Here is a 23,126-nt window from a genome sequence, read left to right as displayed (position 1 = left end):
AAGTTGTTTGACAAGGCAGAGCATTTGCCAAGCCACGTGTGGCTTTCTGAGGGACCGAGGTCTTTTGTAAAGAGAAGCAAGTGGGAGAGGAGTCAACATTGTACTTGATCAATCAGTCATGAAATTAAAAAAGAAAAACCACAGTTATTTATGGGCTGAAGTGCGTAAATCTGCCACTTTCGGAAATTTACAGCGCTGGCCAGTCTGTCTCGTTACTCAAGTAAAGACAAGCCTATGTTGTGCTCTTCTATTGCACCGATAAGACTAAGGATTAGCTGGGCTTTCTTGAAAGCTATAAATATAACCTCTCAACACCTTGTTGAGTTATATATGATTGTGAAGAGTGGGCCTTGGGGAGCATTTTAGTGTTTTATAAGGAACAGTTAGCAGGAAATGTTTAATTGCTGCAAAGACCCTGCTTAAATCTGTCGGAAATTAATAATTTCCACTTCTTAAAGCAAGACCAAGCTTTAAAATAAAACAAAAACATGCCTATAATGGCCAGCCCAGGGGAATCTGTGTTTCCTTCTGACTGTTAAATGGTTACCATGGATTTTAAAACCTCATAAAATGAGGTAAGGATGCAGCACACGTGTAGTTGCTTGCATTGATCCGTTAGTCCCACTCCTTTGAGCGCAGGTGGGTCCCGCTTCCCGTTGGGTCCCAGAGGTGCTCGGTACATCCTGGTTGTGCTTGTCCACGGCATACATTTTCTTTGTGGATTTATTTAACACTTGGGCTTATTTTAGAGCTGGGATCAGCAAAAGCAAAGTCCTGGGCCAGTGCCAGCTGCCCTTTGATCACCTGAGAGGAGGGAGAGGGGCGTCTTCGCCAGGACTTGATTTACTTAGAATCATAGAATCGCCTAGGTTGGAAGGGACCTTTGAGATCATTAGGTCCAACCATCAACGTAACACTGCCAAAACCGCCACTAAACCATGTCCCTCAGCACCACATCTACCTCTCTTTTAATTTTTAAATGAGATTTGGCTTTCCTAAGGCAAATTGAAGTTTTTGTGGAAATACCGTTTGAGACAGCATCATGGGTTGGAGGTGGGTCAGCGCAAATCTATCAGATGTAGAGGAACATCTCTGTTGCTCGGGTGGATTGTGTGAGTTAAAGCCAGCGCAGAAGTTTGGCACCATGCTCTGACAAACAGAATTTCTTTTGAAATGTGAAGTGGAAAGAAACGATTTTGAAGATTTTTCCAAGGTGGGGTGCTGGGAGGCTTTAGAGTTTGGAGTGACATACTCTCTTCTGCACGTTGAATCTACATTTCGACACCTGAACATACAGCTTGGGCAGTTCATCCTGGTTTCTGTTGGATTATCATCTATAGGGCTTGTGCTTTTACAAACAAGATGAATTAAATTAAGCTTGACTTATTTTAGAGTGCCTTGCCTCTTGAACAGAAGGAAAAACAGATGTTTAGAGAACATGACAAAATTCTAGCTATAGCTGGAAATATTTTTAATTCCTTTTTATTGGTGAAGTTGGATTTTTTTGAGACTGTATTACAGAAGTCCTAGGTTTTCCAAGAGTCATCATTCTGAACCTCACTGTATATATGTGAGGTTCATATATATATATATATATATATATATGAACTCATATGAATTCATATATATATATATATATATATACACACACATGCCTCCCAGTGTAAGAATATAATGAGTAAAAAGAGATCTGAACCCTTTACCTCTGCTTGAAGATTCCCGCTAAAAATCATTTTCTTGCGCAGCCGCAAGCATTAGCAAAGGCTGACAACAAGACCTGGGAGAAAGATTACACCTTTACGTGGTAGCAGCAATAAATACTTATAAATAACACGGAAAACAATTTTTGCTCACCTCCCTTTTTCACCGTAAGTGTAACCACTGACAGGAGTTTAACAGCTTCTGGAGCACCTCTTTTTCGCTTAATGCGTTGTGTAATACGACAGTATTATACTGAAAAGATGCCGTGTTTGTCATTGCAACTGGAAGTGACCTGGTGTTAAGGGTGTCTACACACTTATATACATACACAAATATGTGTGCAAACACAATTGCCTTTTTTCTGTGCCTTTTCAATCTTATTGTGAGCGTAAAAAAAACCAACAAAACAAAACAAACAGTAGTCCTTTGGGATATTGTATTTATAGGGAAATTGTAATAATTTCCTTGATTCTTCATACGTTGAATACTTCAAATAAAATATATTTTAGAAAAATGGATGGAGCCCATGCTTGCATGAACACTAGCTATAATAGATGCAAAGCATCAATTAAAAAAAAAAAAAAAAATTAGTGTCTCGTTTCCAGGCTTTTTCCCTGTAGAAATGTGCTGCTAGATTTTGGAAAAGTCTGTGGACTTACTGATTGATCTTGTGTATCAAAGCAAAGAGAGAGAATAACTGAAAGGCAAAGTTGCTGGCTAACACCATTGCTTTAAACTCTGAAAAGTTAGTGCTGGTATTTTACTCTGCTTTCGTGTTTTATTTTTCCACCAGCTTTTTGGAGACTGGGAATCTCATCTGCGAAGGATAATGAAATTGATTGCTGGCGGAGGATTGTCCATCACAGGATCCCACAACATGTGCGGCGACTATCTGTACAGCGGTCACACTGTCATATTAACTCTTACATACTTATTTATCAAAGAGTGTAAGTTCATTACTGTTCAGGTGGAATTTCCCGTTGTATAATTTCTTGCTGATTGAAGAATTATTGTTGTGCTGATCCGTAAATACAGTTAAAGTAAAAATGCACACTTTTTCAATTAAATACAAGCAATAGAACTTCAAAGACAGAGGGCTTACTGAAAAAGAAAACTTTGGAGACAAAATAAAACACTTTACCATGTAGATGTCTGAATTAAATTTCTTTTTTAAAAATAAAGTGCTTTGTTTAGAATATAATTGAAACCTTCATTGCACTGTGCCTGGTGAATCGTATTTCAACGCTGTCTCCTAGGCTAGAGAGAGATGAGTGCCACGCTAAATGCAAGGCTGCACATTTCGCAAGAGTCAGGCCTTAATGTATGCATTTATCTTTCATGAAAGGCAAGAGGAATGGATTGCCATCTATGTAGAATCAATATTGAAATACAAATCGGTTGATTTTACTGACGAGGGTATCATGTGTTGGGCCTGTTTCTCAAAGATTTCATAACCTTTCTGTTTCCCCAGGATCTGATTGCCCCTGAGTACAATTTTACGTTACCCCTTAAGAGAATGATGCTTATTCTGTGATCTCAGCATTCCTGCTCTTCATCTTAATGCAAGCATCGCACTGCCCACCCAGGATTGCAGTCTGCATCCTCTGCTAATTATGACCATGGTCTTGTGCGCCGGTAATGTTTCACTTTGAAATAATCACTGCTTGTCCTTCTTTCCAGATTCCCCGCGGCGACTCTGGTGGTATCACTGGCTTTGCTGGGCGCTCAGCATAGTTGGGATGTTCTGCATCCTCCTTGCTCATGACCACTACACTGTGGACGTGGTGGTGGCTTACTACATCACTACAAGACTTTTCTGGTGGTATCACACAATGGCCAACCAGCAAGTGAGTTTCTCCCAGTCTTTGGATCTGCGTGGCTCTGTTTGACGTCGCGTGGTGGTGGGCAAACATCCAAACTTTGCCTTGAGCCTTTCTGCAGGAGTAGGAGTGGGCTCACCCATGTCTTGTGGAGCATCCCTCTCTTCCCCCCCCTCACACTGGGTTTGCAGGAAAGAAAGGGGCATCATCGGTTGGGGTCATCTTCTGTCCTGACTGCAAAAATATCTGTAGGTCTACCCGCAGGCAGGCAGGCCTCTCAGCTTCCACTGTGTAACCTCAGTTCTTGAAGTGCTTCTGAAATTGGGTCAATTGGCCAGTTTTGTGACAGAGCAAACCATTTAGATGTGGTGGGGTTTTTTTGCCTTGGATTTGGGTTTGTTTTTTGTTTGTTTGTTTGTTTTGTTAAAGGCAACGGGGTTTTCCTTGTAGTCTGTGGCTTGTGCCCTTTAGTTAAATGACAGGTGCCTTGAAGGCCTCACTAAAAACGCACCAGTTTTTCAAAGCATTTCCAAGTGGCAGTAAGTTCCCCTGACCAAGGGAAATGTTTTCCTTTTGGAGGGAGGATCGTGCAGCAGAGAATAGGCTGCTTCTGTCCTAAAGCCTGGGGAAGGCATGAAAAACAGGGCGATGAGGGAAACACTGAGAACAAGGAGCTGCTCAGGAGGAGACACGGCATTTGATGGGAGAGAGTGTGGTTTGTAATACTCAACCAGAGAGCAACGGTAAATGATTCAAAAGTCAAATGAAGAAGGGTAAATGAGGTCTCATGTCGTTCTTGTTCTTGCTTTCCTGTCAGTGAACTACATCAGTAAGAGATGAGTCTACAGTGCTGAGGAATGCGAGACAAAATGTGCACGTCTGTTATCCATGGCAGGGACCTAGTGAGTTAAGAGACGCTTACTCTTAGGGTCTGTAACAGCAAATTGTTGTCCAAATATTTTGTGTGCAGTGTCGAGAAAGATATTTTTCTTCTCTGTTGCATATGACTCCAGCTAATTATGTTTAAGAAGGACCTAGTATGATTATAGGGCATTAGTTAATATTGTGGTAGTACAGAATTTCAGATCATATCAGGGTCTTCTAGCTACCATGTCATATTATTCCAGTGGTTTCGGTGCTACTTGAAGCAGTGTACCACAGTCAAGCGCTGTGGTACATTTTTACCACAAAATGCCTAATTACAAAGAATGCACTTTGACGTTCAGTCAGTTTGGGAACCACTGTGTTCGATAGCAATCTGTGCCCGGACTTGGTAACTCCTGTCATACAGCACCAGACTGACTGACTTCCACGCTTTGAATTTGCTCCTGGACTCTGTCAGAGCAATAGTGCCGAGTGGCCATTCTTCCAAGCTGGAAGCTATCGAAGTCGGGATTGCCTTGAGCGCTAATGAGACTTGCTTCAGAAATGCCGTTTGCCTTACTGTATGGAAATGTACCTGTTCTGCTGCGTGATGTGAGTCAGAAGATGGCTCAGCACTGCTTCCCTAAGCTGCTGAGATGTTTGGAAATGCCGATCTCTGTATCCTTACCTGAGCACATGTTTGTGTGCTGGTCTCTCTTTCCCGGTGCCTGCTCCACGTGCAGAGGGCTGTAGATTGTGTCTGACCTAAAATTTAAAGTAAGAGCCCACTAGGGCTAAAGTGGATTTATTTTACATGTGAGTTTATGACACAGAAAGAAAGCTTAGCATACAAGCCCCATGCCTGCGCTTCCTGGTGGACTGATACAATGCTTCCCTGCTCTGGTGTTGAAAATGTGTGGCAAGGTAGTTGGATAACTCCCTCGGTGCCTGCCCACTCCTTGTGTCCCAGCTGTGGCTTGCCCGTGGCTAGCAGAAGCAAAAGGGTGGGTTTGAGCGCACGTGGAAGAGGACAGGACAGGGTTCGTTTCCTCCTCTGGATGGGTTGAGATATGCCTCGCTCATTGTGGGCATACAGATGGGCTCTGAAGCAATTCTCAAGCTACATGTAATTTCAGAGATACGTATGGAAAAAGCTGTGCTTTGGGTTGGTTGTTTTTGATTCCCGAAGGAGAGGAGAGACTGATCTTTTGGGACATTCATTCTCTTCCTATGGGACCGTTGAACAGCTGGGGTCTTGGAGACAAGGGTGAGCCTCATTGGGGAGCAACACTTGGTGTGTGCAGGGAGGCTGTGGAAAAGTAGCTTGTCTCCTCTTGATCTTTGTCTGCGCGGATCTGTTGGGGACGTGTTTATAGATACCGAGAGATTTTTGGAAGCAGCTGTAAGCAAGATGCCAACGAATGGTAGCAAGCAACGTGCAGTGAAGTCATGTGAGTAAGTGACGTGCTCTTTTGTAATTCTCTTTTTGTTTTTTTCTGATTATCTTTGTGCAGGTGCTAAAAGAAGCTTCCCAAACCAACCTCCTTGCAAGGGTCTGGTGGTACAAGCCCTTCCAGTACTTCGAAAAGAATGTCCAAGGAATTGTACCTCGCTCCTACCACTGGCCCTTCCCCTGGCCGGTGCTGCACCGGGGCAGGCAGGTGAAATACAGCCGTCTGGTGAATGACACGTAACGGCGTGTCAACAGACGGAATGGGGGGAAAGGACCTGTCCCAAGTGCTAAGAACTCCGTACGAGAAGATGCCATAAAAAAAAAAAAAATCAACCGCTCCCTAACCCGTTCTTTTAACAGTTCCCTTGACTTAACCTATTCAGTTACCTGGTAAGCACTGTGATCTTTTTTTCTCTCCAAAGGATCTGCGTTGGACAACAATAAAGAAAATTTAACTTATCATGCACTGTTATACATTTCTTGTTAATAGATTTGGGATTTACATTTGCCCATCACCATGTTCCTTTGTATATGATGCGACAGCATAAATGACAGCTTTTATATCATAAGTTCTGGTCTTTCCAGTCACGTCTGGGAATAAAGCATATTATTTTCTTGGGAAAACATACTTTTCATATCTCTTGCCCCAAAGATTGGGCTGTAAGCCATTTTCTAGCAAATGACTATATGAAGGTTTCTAAATACCTACCTTGGGTAAAATCGAGAAATCTTTCTACCTGTTGCACCGCGCTACGAATAAGGTGATAGACACAGGAAGGTTTGGTAATCTTGATTTTGTAGAATCTGCAGTGACTGTGTCAAAAAGTGCAAAAAAAAAAAAAAAAAAAAAAAAAAAAAGGAAGAAAAAAAAAAAGTTGTAAAGTGATTTTCTAAGTATTTCCTAACTTTATTTTTCAAAATGTGTATGAAAATTAAATTTAAAAAGATTTTTACATGTCAGAGAATAGAGAGTTAAAATTTAAAGAAGATGCTTCTTGGGAGAGAGAGATTTGTCTATGTTTCTAGTGCCTTTCTTGTCTTGATTGTATGGTCAGTAGGCAGTCTTAAATGTTTTTATTTAAAATAAAGTATTCCATGAAAGCAGAATTATATATACTGTATAATTACTAATTTTTGCATTTATAGCTAAATTAAACTGGAAATTTGCTTATAATGTTGAAATTGCCATGTGTAGGGAAAATAAAAACCAAATAAAAAGGGTCCGATCTTGCTCACACATTGTGGGCAGGTCAAACTAAAAGGTATCACTTTATTGTCTACTTGGTAGCTGTATTTTAAAAAGAAAAACAGCCATGAATTCCTGTTTTTTAAGAATTTTACAAATGATCACTGAGTGAACTACGAATGGTTTCTCCATCCCGTATTGAAATGTTGTTGGAAAACAACAAAGATAATCTATTTCTTTAAAATATTTGTGCAGAAACTGCATGTAATTATAAGTTCCACTCCTACCATACATACTGTATGTTTGGGGAAGTATTCTATCCTAAACTTGCCAATGTGCAGAACAAAATAGTTTTTTTTAAAGAATGAAGAAGAGAAAATATATATATAAATATATATATATATCCATTCTGTATTTTACGTGAAGCAGAGTTATCTTCTGTAGGGTTTTTGTGTATTCACAAGGTGATATTTGTATTGTAAAACAACAATGGTGAAGGAAAATAAAAAGGCTTTTGAAAAATGTAGTTTCCTTTATCTTTTTAATATTAAGTTTAAATTTAAAGCTGGGTTTATTCTTCCAAACCTTGCCTTTAATTTTTATGTGTTATTGCACTGTAGGCCATCAAATTTGGACTGTATGGAAACTGCATTGATTTCGAATTGCTGTTCGCATTGGGCAAAACAGTGCCTTATCTGAAATAAATGCTATGCAATAGATTCTGATCCGTGCGGGAGCCGGGAGCGGATGGGAGAAGCCTTCCTGGGAGTCATCACCAGGGCTTGAAAAATCTACCCCAAAACTGCTGGGATGGATGGAGCACGTGGCAGAGCAAACATCCCTGAACCCAGGATCTATCAGTCCTGTCACTTAAATGACCAAAAAAAAAAAACCAACAAACCCCAAAATACAGTTCTGTGAGTACGTGGTAGTGAAAGTGTCATTTATTTCTTCTTTTCTTTTCTTTTCTTTTTTTTTTTTTTTTTGGGAGTGGGGGGTGGGGTATGGTTTATCTCTACCTCTCTGCCCTGTTCCTTAGCCTTGTCCAAGAACACCCCATCAGTTCTTCAAGGAAGTTACTTCTGCTTGGGATGCTAAAACAAGAGGAACCTGTTTCTTATTAGTTCTCTTTCTCCCTGGGAGGAAGGGGATTTCTTCCCGCCCCGTGCTTCTTGGCAAAACCCTTCGCAACAGCATTTGTGGAGCTGCCTGCGAATTTTAGGGATCAGCTCTGCATGCTTTACCTTCAATTTGCGGTATTATCTTTGCAACCCCGTGGTTTAATTTTTTTTCTATTTTTTTTTTTTTTTTAAAAAGCAAAGCCACCCCGAGATGATTGCTTGAGAGAATTAACGCTCCCAGACGTAAGTGAAAAGGTAGATTTTTCAAGACCTGGCATCACGCGCATCAAAACCATTGACATAAGTAAATGTATGGATATATGCACATGACATTAAATGGAATCTGCTGAATTCTGCATTGTAGTGTCTGACTTACTGCATGGATCTCGCTAAACATGGATTCATTTTTTATTATTTTTTTTTTCACAGCAGAGCTGTGCTTTGGTAAAGCGGGCTGGCTTGAGAGAGAAGTCTGGGCAAGCAGGGAGATGGAGCTTGGCAGCGTGGCGTTGCTCTGGGTGCTGCCTAGGCTGGAGGAGGGAATAGGTACAGGACAAAACGTTTCCCCCAAACCACAACACCACTGGGGTACGGTACGTCTACAGTGATTCTTCGGCCTTCGCTTTCTGGAGAAGCATAGCCAAGGGGTGACGGCGGTCTCCTGGAGACCCTGGACACCTGCGCTTGCTTTTTGAACTTTCTGTGGTGAGATCCTTGGGCAACTTCCAAGGGCAGTCCTGTTTCCAGTTGGAGACTGAAGCACCACCTACGTTGTCGCTCTGCCCTGGGCGCTGGTGCATCGTGTGCGTCTACCTTGGGTGCGTCTACCAAGCTTGTGCTGCTTGGGCGCACGTGGACCTTTGCCACTGGTGCTCAGCAGAGGTGAGCACAGCAAACTTGTGCCAGTGAGGAGCAAGAAGTCAGTAAAAGATCTAAAATCCAGTGGTGTGCTGCCTTGATGGAAGCAAATGGAGCTAATGGCTCTTCCCACATGGTGCCAGTAAAACCATCTTCTCTTGACTTGTAGTTGAACATTGAGTTGTTTAGTTTGAGGAGGACAGACGGACAGGAGCCTGGTGTGTGTGTGGTAGGATAAACCTTAACACGTTGTCCAGTGCAGATTCCAGGAGGCTGACATTTCAAGGAGGGATCTCCACTGGAAAAGGACAGCTTAAGATGGAGAAGGACCTGGCAAATTGCCTGAGTCATGAACAAACAGAAACTGAGACCTTTGCTAGGAGAGGGGACTTTGATGTCACTGAGATCCATTTTGATTTAGCTTTTAGTCCTTCCAAGCCAGGGAAGTTTGAAGACCCTTAAAATACAGGGACAGGAGGTTTTTGAGGAGCAGGAGACAAGCAAGGGCAACGATCCCTTTGCTTTTCTGTACTCTGAAAAGAGCAATTAACCCCCATCAACCTCCCCCCTCCTGCTTTTATTCAGGGGGCAGCTTGGTGTATGGCCCATTGTCTTATCCTTCTGGTGCCTCCACGAGCTCCGTTTTTGGCAGCTTTTCCCGTCCAATTCAGCAGATACTGGCAGCAAATGTTTGCTGGAAGGATTTATGGCTGCTTTTTGACCGTTTGATAAGGACTCCCTCCATAGCCAGGCGACTGGAATAGAGATGAACCCTTTGGGTCACGCAGCGTAGAAATTTTCTCCTCTGTAGAAAAATCTTCCTTGTAGAAAAATCAACGTCAGTTTTCCAGCACTGGTGCATCCTCTTTGTGGCATTTCTGCCACTGGTTATCCTCATGTGCTGCCGGCTTGGCAGGGAATGCTGGTGAGTGCCGGCATTTGGGCACCACCCCCTCCGCACGTCCGTCCCGCAGCCGCCTTTAGATAAGCAAGCGCAGCTCTAGCGAGGTTGTGGAGCAAGCAAGAATCCCCCAGCTTGGCTGCAGATGGTTTTCAGCAGCAGCATCTCTGCCCCGGTGGTGGCTCTTGCTGGCAGATGGTTGGCGCATAGGCACAGGTGGGCACGGAGCGGCCCACCTTGTTCGCTTTCTGCCCAAGTTTCACCCAGAAGAAAAGCCAGCAGGAGTTAGCTTGGGCAGGATCTGCCCAATTCTGCGTTGCTGTTTTTTAACCTCCAGGCCCAGAGGGGTAAGAAGGATTTCCCAGTCTTCTGCCAGAGCTCTTCTGCTTTGCGTGTGCTGCCTGGCTTGTCCTCGGAGCGATGCTTTCCCTTGTGCTCTCCCGTGTGCCAGGTAAGTGCTGGGCCTGTTTGAGCAAAACTCCATCCAGGGCCCGGGAACAACTCTGGTAAATGCTGGTTTGGGTACAAATGAAGATGATGTTGTCACCAAAGCACTTGCTTTCCAACAAATGCTTCTAAATGCATCCATCCACCTTTTGATCCTGTTGCAGGTTGGTGGAGGGGGGAAAGGGGGAATGGGCTAGCTTGGGGGAATGCGCTTCAGCCAGGAGATGATGGGCTGAAGTCAAAGTTGACTGCTGTAGCGTTTCTTCCGATGTCTCCTACGCTCCTAAGCACTGGAAGTGCTGCCAGCTTAGACTCGGAAATCTCTTAACCTATTCTGCTCTCGAAAGACTTCTGTCGAAACAAGGATGTCTCCCTTGAGCACCCCTCTCTGATGACAGGGACAATCCTCCAGGTAGTACCATGGGGTCCAGTCGCTTTGGAGTTGGTCCCATCCCCTTTAACACGATGGGGACGACTTGCTGCAAGAGCTTTCCCGTAGGGTACCTTCACCCCCAGGAAGGGTTGAAGCAATTCATCCAAGCCCTACTTTTGCGCAGGCTTTGCCAAGCAGCCGCAGAGTTGAAGGGTCTCTCCTTTGGACCTAGTTACGATGCTCTTTTGGTGACTTATGATGATTTTTGGTCAACGTTCTCCCTGACTCAAGAATGGCTTCTGCTCAGGCAACTGCTAATTGCCTGCAGCCTCAGCACATGCCAATCACAGCATGACGCTATCCTAACCACTGGTTTTCATTTTCCCGGGGAGAAAGACACATTGCCAGACAAGTTATTTGAGAAGCCTTTTGTTTTGTCTTAATTTTGGTTCCTCTCAGCTTCTTGCAGGTGGAGCAGGGCAGGCACAATGAGTCTGAGTGCAGAGCAGCCTTCACTGCCTTGGTGGGGCAGTTTTGGCTCCGGCAGCCCCCTGCCGGGTGAGCGAGCCTCAGCTCTCCCTCTGAGGTGATTTTTTTTGGTGTGTGTTTGTTTTCCACGCTATTTTATGGGCTTAATGGGAAGGGGAGTGAGTGAGGAGCTGTGGTGGGTTGACCTTGGCTGGGTGCCAGGTGGCCAAGGGGCCTCTGGGCTGGTCACAACGGGGTGCTTTTCCCACTTGTCCCCCTGTTAAGCTCACCTCAGCCTCCGACACAGACGGTTCTTGGCATTCCCCTGTCACTCCCGAGGCTCGGATGGGTTCTGTGCCCCTGTACCCTGATGGCACCCGCCTACGCTGTGCACCAGTGTCTACCAAAGCCTTATACTTCTGTGGATCTGATGTTCCAGACCATCAAAAATACCCAGCCATCCCTTTCCTCCTCCTGGCCAAAGGCAGGGACCCTCTATTCCTGAGTATTCACTGTCTGACCCTTGCAGTGCTACACCAGAAGTCCCCTCACCAGGATCAAGGGGGGTAATCTCAGTTCTTCAATGTCTGGGACATCGCTGATTGCCTTCTTTTGTCTCTACGGCCTTCTCGGGTGGCCCCTTCTTAACAGCTGTCTTCCCTCTCAGTTCATATATGCGGGCTTCCAGCTCAAAGGTGGGTTCACCAACCCACTCCCTCATGTCCTCCCCCTGGCCACACAGGAAGAACCAGAGTGCGCCACGCAGCGTGTGCCTGGGGGCTCCCCTTCCCTCCGACGGGTGCAGGAGAGGACTGATTTCTTGGGGTGCTCCTGACAGCCAAAGCCCTGGCCCGTAGGGATGGGGAGGAACAGAGATTTTCTTCAAAATTTTGAAACCGAGAAGCCACTCTCTCCGCAGTTGGTGTATCCGTATCCTCGGCAGCGATGCATTGCCTGCTATTAGAATACGATACCGGGGTGCTTTGAATCACCTTCCTCCACATGGCCCATTTGCACAGGACCTCCTCTGGATCTTTGGAGACCTCATCATTGGCTAGATCACTGTAGATGGCTTCCAGCACCACCAAGTCTCTCAGGTACTGGATGCCTTCATCTCTGGTAGTCCACTTTCCCGAGCGGTTCACAAGGTTCTCCTTGAATGGATATCTAGCCCTTACACTTGAAAAGAGCTGACTCCGGAGACTGCGAGTTGCTGCCTCTTTCCCAATTCCTCTCTCAATCCCCTGGTTTCTAGCAAGGGATTCCAGCTGCTGGGCCCATTATCCCAGCATCGGAGCAGCCAGGCAGCAATCCGCTCACCTGGCTGGCAGCTGTAATCTTTCCTCATGTCTCAAAGTTCTGATGAGGTCAGGGACGGGGTAGTTTCTGCTTCCTTCCTGTCTGATTGCTCTCACTCCTTCCAGTTTCTTTGTCAAAGGACTGTCTTCTCGATCGAACCTCTCTTCTTCTTCCTCCTCCCTTACAAATCAATGATAGGGACCTGTTGTTTTCCTCATCCGCTGATTCTTTTTCGCTACCGGGACAATTACTGTAGTTGTTGTTGTTGTTTGGGTCCCTGCCGCAACAATGGCCCTCTGACAGTCGTGAACTGTGGCTCGGTAGACATGGTCCGGGCCCCGGTACAGTGCGAGGAGCTGCTGGTGTTCGCTGGGGCAGGCAGGGCACCCTTCTATCAGGTGGCACGTCAGTTTGCCAGGGTTACTCGCCTGTTCAGGTGTAAAGTCCCACGTTACGGGAGGTGATAAATCCTTCCACACTGCCTAAATCCTTCCACACACCCTGCCATCCACGGACCAGCCACCTCCGGGCACGTTTCAATATCGCCTCACCCAAAAGTTGTCTTCTCTTGCACCAGGATGACATCAGATTCCACAAACCCCCTAACAGGTTCGCGGTGTTGATCAGTAGTGTTAAAACAGCTCATGTAAGGGTGAACAAGGACCTCAGGAAAACTGCGTAATAAACCCATCCGCAGCCATGCTGGGTGGGAAGAGGGAGATGCGCTTCCTTGCCCTCTCCACGAGGTAGCTCCCCCAGCACAACAAGCCCACCGACGCCAGGGCAAAGCACGGAGCCGTTGTTTGCACCGGCGTGTTCTCGAGCTCAGCAGAATACGGAGATAAGCAGAGCAGCCAACAAACTCCGTGACTCGCATGGGAGCTTGCCGCTTAACAGCTAGTCTGACTCTAGCACATTTCATACAGAACTGGTGTTGTCTTGAACACCCAGGTTGACCTTGGCTGGACGGCGGGCGCCCACCGAGTCACTCTATCACCCCCCTCCTCAGCAGGACAGGGCGGGGAGAAGACAGGACGGAAAAAACCTCATGGCTCAAGATAAAGGCAGTTTAATGAAAGCAAAAGCAAAGGCTGTGTGCAGAAGCAAAGGGAGACAAAAGATTTCTTTATTCTCTACTTCCCATCAGCAGGCGATATCCAGCCACTTCCCAGGAAGCGGGGCTTCAGTATGTGTAGCGGTTGCTGCAGAAGAAAAACATTGTAATAATGAATGCCCCCCCCACCACCACCACCACCTCTTCTTTTAGATTTTATTGCTGAGCGGACATCATATGGTCTGGAATATCCCTCTGGTGGGTTTGGGTCAGCTGTCCTGGCTGTGTCCCCTCCCAAGACCTTGTCGTCCTCCCCCCGCATCCCCGGCGAGGGGGGATGTTGTAGAGACAGCCCTGATGCTGTGCCAGCGCTGCTCAGCAGCAGCCAAAGTGCTGGAGGGTTAGCAACAACCTTCCTTGCTCCCGAAACAACAGCTGATTTGAGGGCCAATGTGGGGAAAACTAACTCCATCCCAGACAGAGCCCGGTACAGGAGCTCAGGAGGTTACCTGTTTCTCTGCACTGACGTCTCCCCCTTGGCTAGAAGATACTGCTCCGGACCTTCCAGCAGGGAGACATACTCTCGTTTAAATTTTTCAGCCCTTCAGTCCACTTCCACGCATTCATCGCCTGCATTTTGACAGAGCGATTGAAACACACCTTCCCATTAAATGTTACGTATCAGACAGGGAACGTGCATTTGGCCTTTTGCTGCTGCTTCAGATGACTCATGGCAAAATATTTCCCATTTGTGGTGAAGCTTTAACCCGTTTGCCTCTAATCCGTGGGCAGACTTAAGGCATGTGAGCTGGAGAATTTTGGGGTGTTGCCATGTCTGAACTCCCATCGAGTATTAGACAGTAACAAAAATTCGGCAGGACTTGGTTGACCAGAAGGGCGGGAGGGTTTTGCTCTTACCGCATCCCAGGACAACGTTTCAATAATGTTTGGTTGATATCCCTTCAGTTCAGCTATTACTCAGTGACCCGCACATGACTTTTGAGTTCAGAAGCCATAATCGTTCCAGTTTTGCCACCTTTGCAAAAACACTTCTCCCTGTTCCAACCCGCCCATCCTAAGCTTTCCGTGAGTGCTCCCAGCCATGTTGTCCCGCAGGAAAGTCACCGTTTACCACCACAAAGAGCTCTGATGCCGCTGCCAGGAGCAGCTTTCAGCTGTGCCGTGGACCCGTGATGTTTCTACAACACAGCGTGCTGTCTCCTGATAAGCTGTAAGTACCCAAATGCCGCTTCCCACAGATCTGTTGGTGTCTGTTCTGGAAAATATCTTCTCCCGCTCCCCACCAGCTATTTAGCACGTGTGCAAGGACAGGTGTTTGAGGCCCTCAAGGAACACCAGTAGCCCAGAGCTGGGACTGCGGCAGGTTTTTGTTGTGTGGCTCTTTATGGGCCTCCTCTTCTTGTTTTCTGTCCCTTTGGCATCACTTTTGTCCTCCTCTTGCTTCCCCATTGAAGTTTTAGGTTTCACCTGTACCCGCAGAAAGGGGTCCTGAGCTTAAGTGATGTATTTAGAGCTGGCTTTAGCCATGTTTCCTTGTGTCACTCAAGCCCAAGCTCAGACAGCTCCTGTGAGCAGGCAAGAGGCATGGCCACTTGGCACCTCCCAGCTCATCTGCCAGGCGTCAGATTTGTCTTTTCCAAAAGAACTAGAGGTTTCAGAAAGCAACTGAAGGCAGCTGCACTAATACCCGCCTGGACTGGCCACCTGCCCGCCACGCTCAAGTTTCCCAAGGAAATACTTGAGGAGCTTTAAGCCCAGCTTGGATCAGGTGAAACACCTGAACTGCTGCATTGGCCACTGGAGGAGAAGGATACTCCAGAAGGAAATCACTGCGTGTGGAAGGTCTCCCTGCCCAGGCAGGGGGCTTGGAACTAGATGGTCTTTAAGGTCCCTTCCAACCGGCACCATTCTGATTCTATGTCCCAGGTGTTGGGCAACCAACTAGAGATCTCGAGGGAGATCTTGTGCTACCACTTGGTGCTTCTGGGTCAGCCTGTGTGCCAGCCTGGTCACAGGGCAGTACTCAAGCGTGGCCATCATGTCCATGACTTCATCCCTTTACCCACTGGAGCTACCTGCTGTTGCTTGGAACAGGTGTGCGAGTGTTTTGACAGGGAAAGCCGGGGAGGAAAATCCACACGGTGCTGCCTGGATCATCCCCTGGTGTGTCCCTGCCAAAACCTGAGCAGCTTTTTGCTGACAGCTCTGTGCAGAAATCTTATCTCCTGCCATCAGGATCCTCCTGCGTCCAAGTAAGAAGGACTTTGGCCATTCTTTATTGAATAAACAGCATTATCTCAGAGGCTTCATAATTTCTTTCCCCTCCTCACATCCAGGATCCTAGGCTTTGGTGAACATCTTGGGACAAAAAAAGCAATATGTCCATGTTGAGACGGTGGTTGTTTCAATTTTCTGCGCAGGATCTGGCCATGGTTTAGCAATTAGGCTTGAATCAAGGTTTCCATCCTCCCAGTGACAAGGCCTGTGACACACCTGACCTTGCTGGAGAATTGTTCACAGCTACGGGGTATCTGCAGTGGATTCCTAGGAAAAAAAAAGGGAATCCACTGCAGATTTCCCCAGAAAAACACAGGGTTGATGCAGGCAGTTTCAGTGGCTGCAGAAATCCAGCCAGGTTTTCTGGTCTTGTAGATGGCAGCACAAAATATTCCTGTGTAATAAAGAAAAGCCTGGGCATAAAACTTTTTTTTTTTTTTTTAAGAAAAGGAAATGTCTCTTCATTATCCTTTTGATAATCCCCAGCAGAGGCAAACAAAAATTCAGCCAGATTATGCAGCAGATCTGTCCTCCTCCCAGCTCTGTGTATGCAGTGAGTTATACCAGCTGGTAGGTCTCTTCTGGACTGCTTTTTTGATGAGTTTAATTAACAGAAAGGCAGCAGGATTGGTGTGAATCTCTAGGAAGGCCTTTTGAAGATGTTCAAGAACCCCACACCTCGTCCAGCAAACAAGGAAGCTGCATTTTGCAAGCACAAAGCAGTGGGAGCTTCAGCCCAAAAACGGGGCCAGACTTGCTGGCAGAAAATTAGATTTTAATTGTAATGCAAAGGAGGACGTGTTTCGGCTTTGGGCCATTCATGCTGAGATGTCTATGGTCTGTCAACCAAAACTCAGTTGGGCATGGAAAAATGGGATGGCTGGGCTGCTGTCCCGATGACAACGAGCCACGTCAAAAAAGCAGAGATCCTTTAGAGAAGGGTTTTACCCTCCTGCCTCGGCGAAGGTGGTCGTTCCTTTAATCCTCACCACTTAAAGCATTACTTTTATTGACCATTTTTAACAGATTAATTTTTTTCTGCTTGTTTGGCTTAGGTCGGACATGGCGAACACCGCCCTGTTCCTGGTGGGGACAAATCACCTCCTGTTGTGTTCCTGCCATCCAACGTTCCTGGCTGGCCCCTGGAAACCTACCACACCTCTGTAGGTTAGCCAAAAATGGTTGCCAGGAGGAGCGTTGCAACTCTGGATGAACATCTACCGCGTGCTGAATTCAGGTGAAGCCACTCTGAGCCTGCGTTTGGAAGGAGCTCAGGCAAGATCGGGTATTAAAGCTGGAAGAAACGGCGCTGTGAGACCACGTGGAGGACCCCATGAGAGGCGAGGAAGGGAAATCCAGCCAGGCTTGAGGCTAGTTTTCTTGAGTGGAGTGGGCAACAGTGAAGGACTGCTGATGGAGTGGTATGTCCTTCCCCTCCGCCGTCTGTGGGAAAGCCAGAGCTACGATAAATTCAGGGTGAAAATGAGGATTGAGAGAAAAGAAAGGAAAGCAAAGGGACAGAACAGACGAGTAAGTACTCTATTTAGTCTCTTCTCTGACCTGCTTAAATTTGGGTTTTCCATGGGAAGAGCACCTGGAAGGCCAAGGGCAGATGGGAAGTCCTCGGTGTTCTACGCGTACCTTTCCTCTGTGTCCCTTTGGTGATTTTTCCCCATCACTTTTCCTGCACGCTGATGTTGGAAGACCAGGATGGAGGGATTCAGTTTCAGAAGGTTCACGAAGAAGATTGTTGTCTCCTATGCGCTTAGAAGGGAAGAGCTTTGTTTTACGTGGTCCCAGCTTTGATGGCTTGCACAAAGCAAGCTCTCCGAGAGACCAGAAAATGCTGGTTTTGTGCAGGCTGGTTTTAAAGTGAAATGTAGATGTTGGAGGAAAGGATTAGTTCTCTGAAATGATGTGGTCTTGCTCTGGAGATGTGAGGAAACCAAAAAAATGAGGATCAGAAAGGGAAGCAAATGCTTCATTGGTTTACATTTTAAAGCAAATTTGCCTAATTTAGTTAGGGTTTATTTTTTTCTAAAAGGAAGGGTACATTAAAAATATTTTTAGCTTTCCAAATGTATGAAATGTTTTTAAGAAAGGAAAAATAGTGTCGTTTTATCCTCTGAGATCTCCGTTTACTGGCAAAGTTTTTCCAAACCCGTGTTGTTTAATCCCACTGAATGAGAGGATCCACAAGACCCTGAATGCTCCTTGTCAAATATTTTCAAGTAATAAAAACCTGGTGTCATATGAGAAATCAAGAGGATCCGTCAGGAGAAGTCAAGACCAGCTGAGCGTTTCCATGGGTCGGTTGGGTGGTGGCATCAAACCAAGTAGGTCCGCAGGGGCTTTGCTGGCTTGTCCCAAAGCGCTCTGCAGCATTTGTGCTACGTTGAGAATGAAAACCCTGTGCTGCTTTGCAGCTACCCAATGTGTCTGGGAAGGGTTAAAATTGGTATCATGTGATAGCAGTGAGGGGTAGAAGCCATTTTTCAGTAGGATAAATATTATAAATAAAATGTAACGTTCTTTTGCCTCATTTAGCACAAAATGAGAAGAGGAAGAAGTTGGAGGACCCTTGGTTTTGGGAAAGAGGATGATCTGTGGGAAACCTTTCGTCTTATGGGAAGGTAACTTGGCATGTTATGACGTGATACCAGCCCAGACTGATGTGTCTGGCCAGGCTGTCCAGGCATTGCTGAACAAGGATCTCACAAAGGAAATAATTTTCCTGGGTCTGCATGCATTTGACATGTGCGCCCTCTCTCAAATCCTGCGTTTTCTCCCTCCCCCAAAACAGAGCGTAATTTCAGGGATGTCCTGACCCTTCCAACTATGACTGCTGTTGCTTCCCAGGCTCTGGTTTCCTTCCAGCCTGGGTCTGCAGAGTTACTGATCTCGACCATCAGTGGTTAATAAGCATGTTCGTGAGTGTCCTGCCCCTAACGGGGCAGCTTTTGCATGGGGGTTTTGTTTTTAAGGCTAGCTGCTCCGGTGTGGCTGCTCTGGGGTAAGCATTGTGCCCCCAGTGGGACCACAGTCCTTCCTCGTGGTGGTCGTGCTGACAACCTGTCTGATGAGGTGCAGAAACCAGTGGGGAGAGTTTCTTCTGAGAAGTGCTGGACGCATTGCCAGGACTTCTCTTTTGAGCCAATTTGTTGTTGTTTCTTGCTAGATTGAGTCAGAGGTGGCTAGTGGCTCTGAGGTGCTCCAGGGGTACCTGTTGCACTGCCATATGATGACCTCTGTGTGCTCAATAAACACTTTCTTGGACACCATCTTGGTAATCCACCTTCTCTAGAGGCACTGGGTTGCATTTCCACAGGCAGGAAGGAGTTCAGAGGGATTTACCAAGCCCTTAGCACTTCAGCTGAGGTCTTCGCAGTCCAGAAAGTCCCTTTTCTGTACCAAAAACCTTGCTGCTTTTGCAGTCCTGAGCCAGGGTGGGTGGACATGGTCATGCCACCTGGGGGAGATGGGGAGCTGTGGGTCCCCATAACCTCATTGAGCAGTCTTTGTAAAAGGAAAACATTTAAGACATTCCCCAAAACATGTTTTGAGCTCCTATGAAACTTCCTTTTCTTCCTCCACCTCCAGCAACAGCTGGGTTGTCCTTTCTGGAGTTATAAGAACCTCAGTGAGGTCCTCAGTTCTTTGCATTTCATGGGCTGAGACCGGCAGGACACACCATCGCTATACCAGCTACTTAAAACTCAATTTCTTAAGTTTTCATGATGATGTAGCAAAGATACCACCTTCAGGGACTGCTCTTGCTCTTCCTGCTAATGCACAACCTACTTCTGCCTCAGCTCTGTCCCAGCACCATTCCCCTGACAACAGAGTGATTGACTGCTCATGGTTTTGTCAAACGAGGCTCTTTAGTTACCTCCAAGGCCAGTGCACAATGTGGGGCAACCTTGCGACCCGAAGCAGGGTATTCCCAGCAGCGCAGAGGTGGCCAGGGATATGGGAGTCCTGGTAGACAACTGGATGACCATGAGTCAGCAATGTGCCCTCGTGGCCAAGAAGGCCAATGGTCTCCTGGGGATCATCAAGAAGAGTGTGGCCACCAGGTGGAGGGAGGTCATCCTCCCCCTCTGCTCTGCCCTGGTGAGGCCACATCTGGAGTGCTGTGTCCAGGTCTGGGCTCTCCGGTTCAAGAAGGACAGGGAACTGCTGCAGAGGGTGCAGCAAAGGGCTACCAAGATGATGAGGGGACTGGAACACCTCCCTTATGAAGAAAGGTTGAGGGATTTGGGTCTCTTCAGTCTGGAAAAAAGACGGCTGAGGGGGAGACCTTATCAACACTTATAAATACTGAAAGGGTGGGTGTCAGGAGGATGGGGCCAGGCTCTTTTCAGTGGTGCCCAGGGACAGGACAAGAGGTAATGGGCACAAACTTGAGCATAGGAAGTTCCACCTAAACATGAGGAGGAACTTCTTTCCTGTGAGGGTGGCAGAGCCCTGGCACAGGCTGCCCAGAGAGGTGGTGGAGTCTCCGTCTCTGGAGACATTCCAAACCCGCCTGGACGCGTTCCTGTGCCACCTGCTCTGGGTGACCCTGCTCTGGCAGGGGGTTGGACGGGATGATCTCCAGAGGTCCCTTCCAACCCTATGGTTCTATGATTCTATAATTCTATAATCTGTTAGCCCACATGGCAAAGCAGGTTATTTCTCCGCTGATGTCAAGGGCAAGCACGTTCCTTGGGTATTGCAGTGAGGAGATAACGTATCAGTCAATCCTGCTTATCCCCACCAGCCGGTCCAAAAATCACAGAGTTAAAGGTGATACCGAACGTGACCTTGAAGCAATGACTCACGCTGCACGTACTTGATGCTAGCTGGAATGTTAACCTTTGGATTAGGGTGGGGGGGAAATGTCAGAGGTGGTCCCAGCCTTAAATCGCTGCCAAAATGCATGTGGGGTCTTTCACCACCCCGGTACACCCGCTGGGGTATTGCTCGTGGGGTCTTTCATCGCCCCTGCCAGTCAGGGCAAGCAGCTGCTCCCTGAGGGATGTGATGAGTCCCATTACGTTTGAGAAGAGCAAACTGTCAAAATCCTTCAGATAGAGCATGTGTTCGCAGCTGGTGCTGTGCACTTCGCAACCTGTCTGGGACTCAAAGGGAAAACAGATGGCGAAAGCTGTTTTTTTAATAGGTACGATTTTTAACAAATAAAAATACATTAATGAAATGTATTTTGCACTTAAAATACAATCCCATATTCAAATCCTTCTTCTAGTAGAGGTTGGAAACCCTGTGGACTAGTCTTTCATGAGGAATAGGAGCCGTGGCCAGGTAGGAAGCAGCACCCATGCCACAGGCTAGTCAAGCTGTGATGAGGCAAAGAGAAGGGGAAAAGTCCCGTTCCCAAATTCCTCGTGCACCAGAGCTGATCAGGGCAATCCCAGAAAGGTTATTTTAGAGAGGTGGGCACTGTTCGTAATTAAAATAAACATGCTGGGAAAAAAACCAACCAAACAAACAAATAACCCCTATCATCTCCTTTTGCGGTAAAAACTATTGATTGGTTTCTTCTTATCTTGTGCAGTGCTTGACTCAGAGGGCTATAACAGCAATAATTTTCAAGCTGAGCTTCTCAGCTTGAAACAGGTTTCGAGCCAGGAGACGTTCCCCGCAGGCGCTGGGACACCCGAGGGATCTCAGGTAAGTTTGCATGAGATTTCAGTGGGATTTCGTAGGACTAATGTTTGCTTCTTTTAGTATTCCGTCAGCAGTAAACTTCTTCCCCCGGCTGGAAGAAGAAAACTGTGATTGCTTATCGCGCAGACGGGTTTACGGCTGGTGCTGTGATATTGATTACCTGGGTGGGTTGCAGTGGCTGCCAATGCCACGCTTGGAGACTAAAAAGGGGAGTAAGGAAGCCCGTAATATTATATTTGTTGCCACTAGAAAAATTTGCTAGGTGAAATTCAGTAATGATCATGACTGCTGCAGCTTACGATGGCAAAAGAAGCTGATAAGAAAGGTCACCTATAGTAAGTCTACTTGGGTCTCTGGTGATGTTGGTTCTCATCACAACATTTCCAACACCGTAAATGCTACTTTCAGCAGTTATTTTCTGCAGGTTCATTGTTTCCAGGGCATGTCACCCCCAGGGAACAGCCTGTGGGCATGAGCTTTACCGAGCCCCATGCCAGACCCACCTTGAGGCGAATGTTACCTCCAGTAATATCAGAGGCTCTGCCTCACTCTTCCCTTATTAATTGCGCGCCCATCCTTCCCCATCTCCAGTCCTGCGACAGTTGGGCCCCAGCAGGGCCAACAGGGCAGCTGCAGCGGCTGCTTGAGACCGTGTCCAGGTGAGCTGGGTGCATCCACAAGGATGGAGACCTCCCGCCACTGTAGACAAAGAACCAGTCCTTTGGCCAAATACATGGGGCGGTCACAGGCAGAGAAATGTGATCTGCAGTAATTTTTATCTGCTAACACATCTAAGGACACATGGAAACCTCCAAAGCTATTTAAAAGGCTTATTTCTACCTTGTACAGATGCTTACAGGAAGGGCAAAAGGCATGTCTTTGCCACTTCCCCCCGGGAAAGACTTAAGCCCTTGACACAAATCTGAGGTGCCAGAGCAGGACAAATCAGGGGTCACCAGAGCTTTTGTCAGAGGAGGAAATAGCATATTTTCCCATAGCTGTATTTTGAATGTATTTTTTTTGTTAATCTTTAACCCAAAATAAACCTCCGTCCAAGGAGGAAGAGCAACATGCAAAAAGCAAACGCAAAGAGCTCTGCAGATGATCAAGAAAGCCGAAGTCTAAACAGAGGGTCTTGTCTTGGAAAGCTGTCACAACCACTACTTTTTCTAGCCAGGAGAGAACTGCACCTGGACATGCAATGTGATGTGCTTTTCTCACGCTGAGTTTCCTAATTTGACTTTTATTACGGTGACAATATTGTTTTCTGATGTGCTCTGAAAAGCGTGAGCCGCGTAAAGGATGAGAGGCTTCAGGCCGCAGCATCTCCCTCGGCCTCTCAGTGAACGTAGGATCTGGTGGAAGATTGTGGGGTTTATTTAAAAAAATCTCTTCAAAAGAGTGAGCGAAGCGTCACTGGAAAATGCCGGATTGGTAACTCGGCCACTCACCCTGCCCTATCAGACCTCGTGATGGGGACTGGTCGCTGCTCACAGGAGATACGTTTTTGCTGTCTTATTTTATTTTATTGAAAAATAAATCTCCACTTCCCACCCCCTATCACTGCTGCTGCCTGCTCTGACACTGGGATGGGGAACATAAACCATCACCAG

The 23,126-nt window shown here is 46.6% G+C and overlaps 2 protein-coding genes across 13 annotated transcripts in view; both read left to right on the top strand.

Annotated features, from left to right (window-relative positions):
- SGMS1 (sphingomyelin synthase 1) overlaps positions 1-8,496 on the top strand; it is a 103,251-nt gene extending 94,755 nt beyond the window's left edge. For 11 of the 12 annotated variants that reach the window (XM_063338454.1, XM_063338449.1, XM_063338457.1 and 8 more), the window contains 3 exons: positions 2,495-2,648; positions 3,382-3,548; positions 5,900-8,496. In XM_063338454.1, coding sequence (XP_063194524.1) covers positions 2,495-2,648; positions 3,382-3,548; positions 5,900-6,079 — 501 coding nt within the window. In that variant the 3' untranslated portion in view covers positions 6,080-8,496. The remainder of the gene's footprint in view (positions 1-2,494; positions 2,649-3,381; positions 3,549-5,899) is intronic. The other variant, XR_010071565.1, reaches the window with a different exon arrangement.
- A 5,714-nt stretch (positions 8,497-14,210) lies between these two features.
- The window catches only part of LOC134517274 (putative neutral ceramidase C), a 29,642-nt gene continuing 20,726 nt past the window's right edge, over positions 14,211-23,126 (top strand). The window contains 4 exon segments of the mRNA XM_063338613.1: positions 14,211-14,776; positions 16,899-17,373; positions 18,391-18,476; positions 21,401-21,516. The gene's annotated coding sequence lies outside the window, so the exon portion shown is untranslated.

This window comes from Chroicocephalus ridibundus, chromosome 6 (assembly GCF_963924245.1).
Source record: "Chroicocephalus ridibundus chromosome 6, bChrRid1.1, whole genome shotgun sequence".
NCBI lineage: Eukaryota > Metazoa > Chordata > Aves > Charadriiformes > Laridae > Chroicocephalus > Chroicocephalus ridibundus.
The sequence above is the reverse complement of the archived record's forward strand: the minus strand, read 5'-3'. Positions and strand labels throughout refer to the sequence as shown.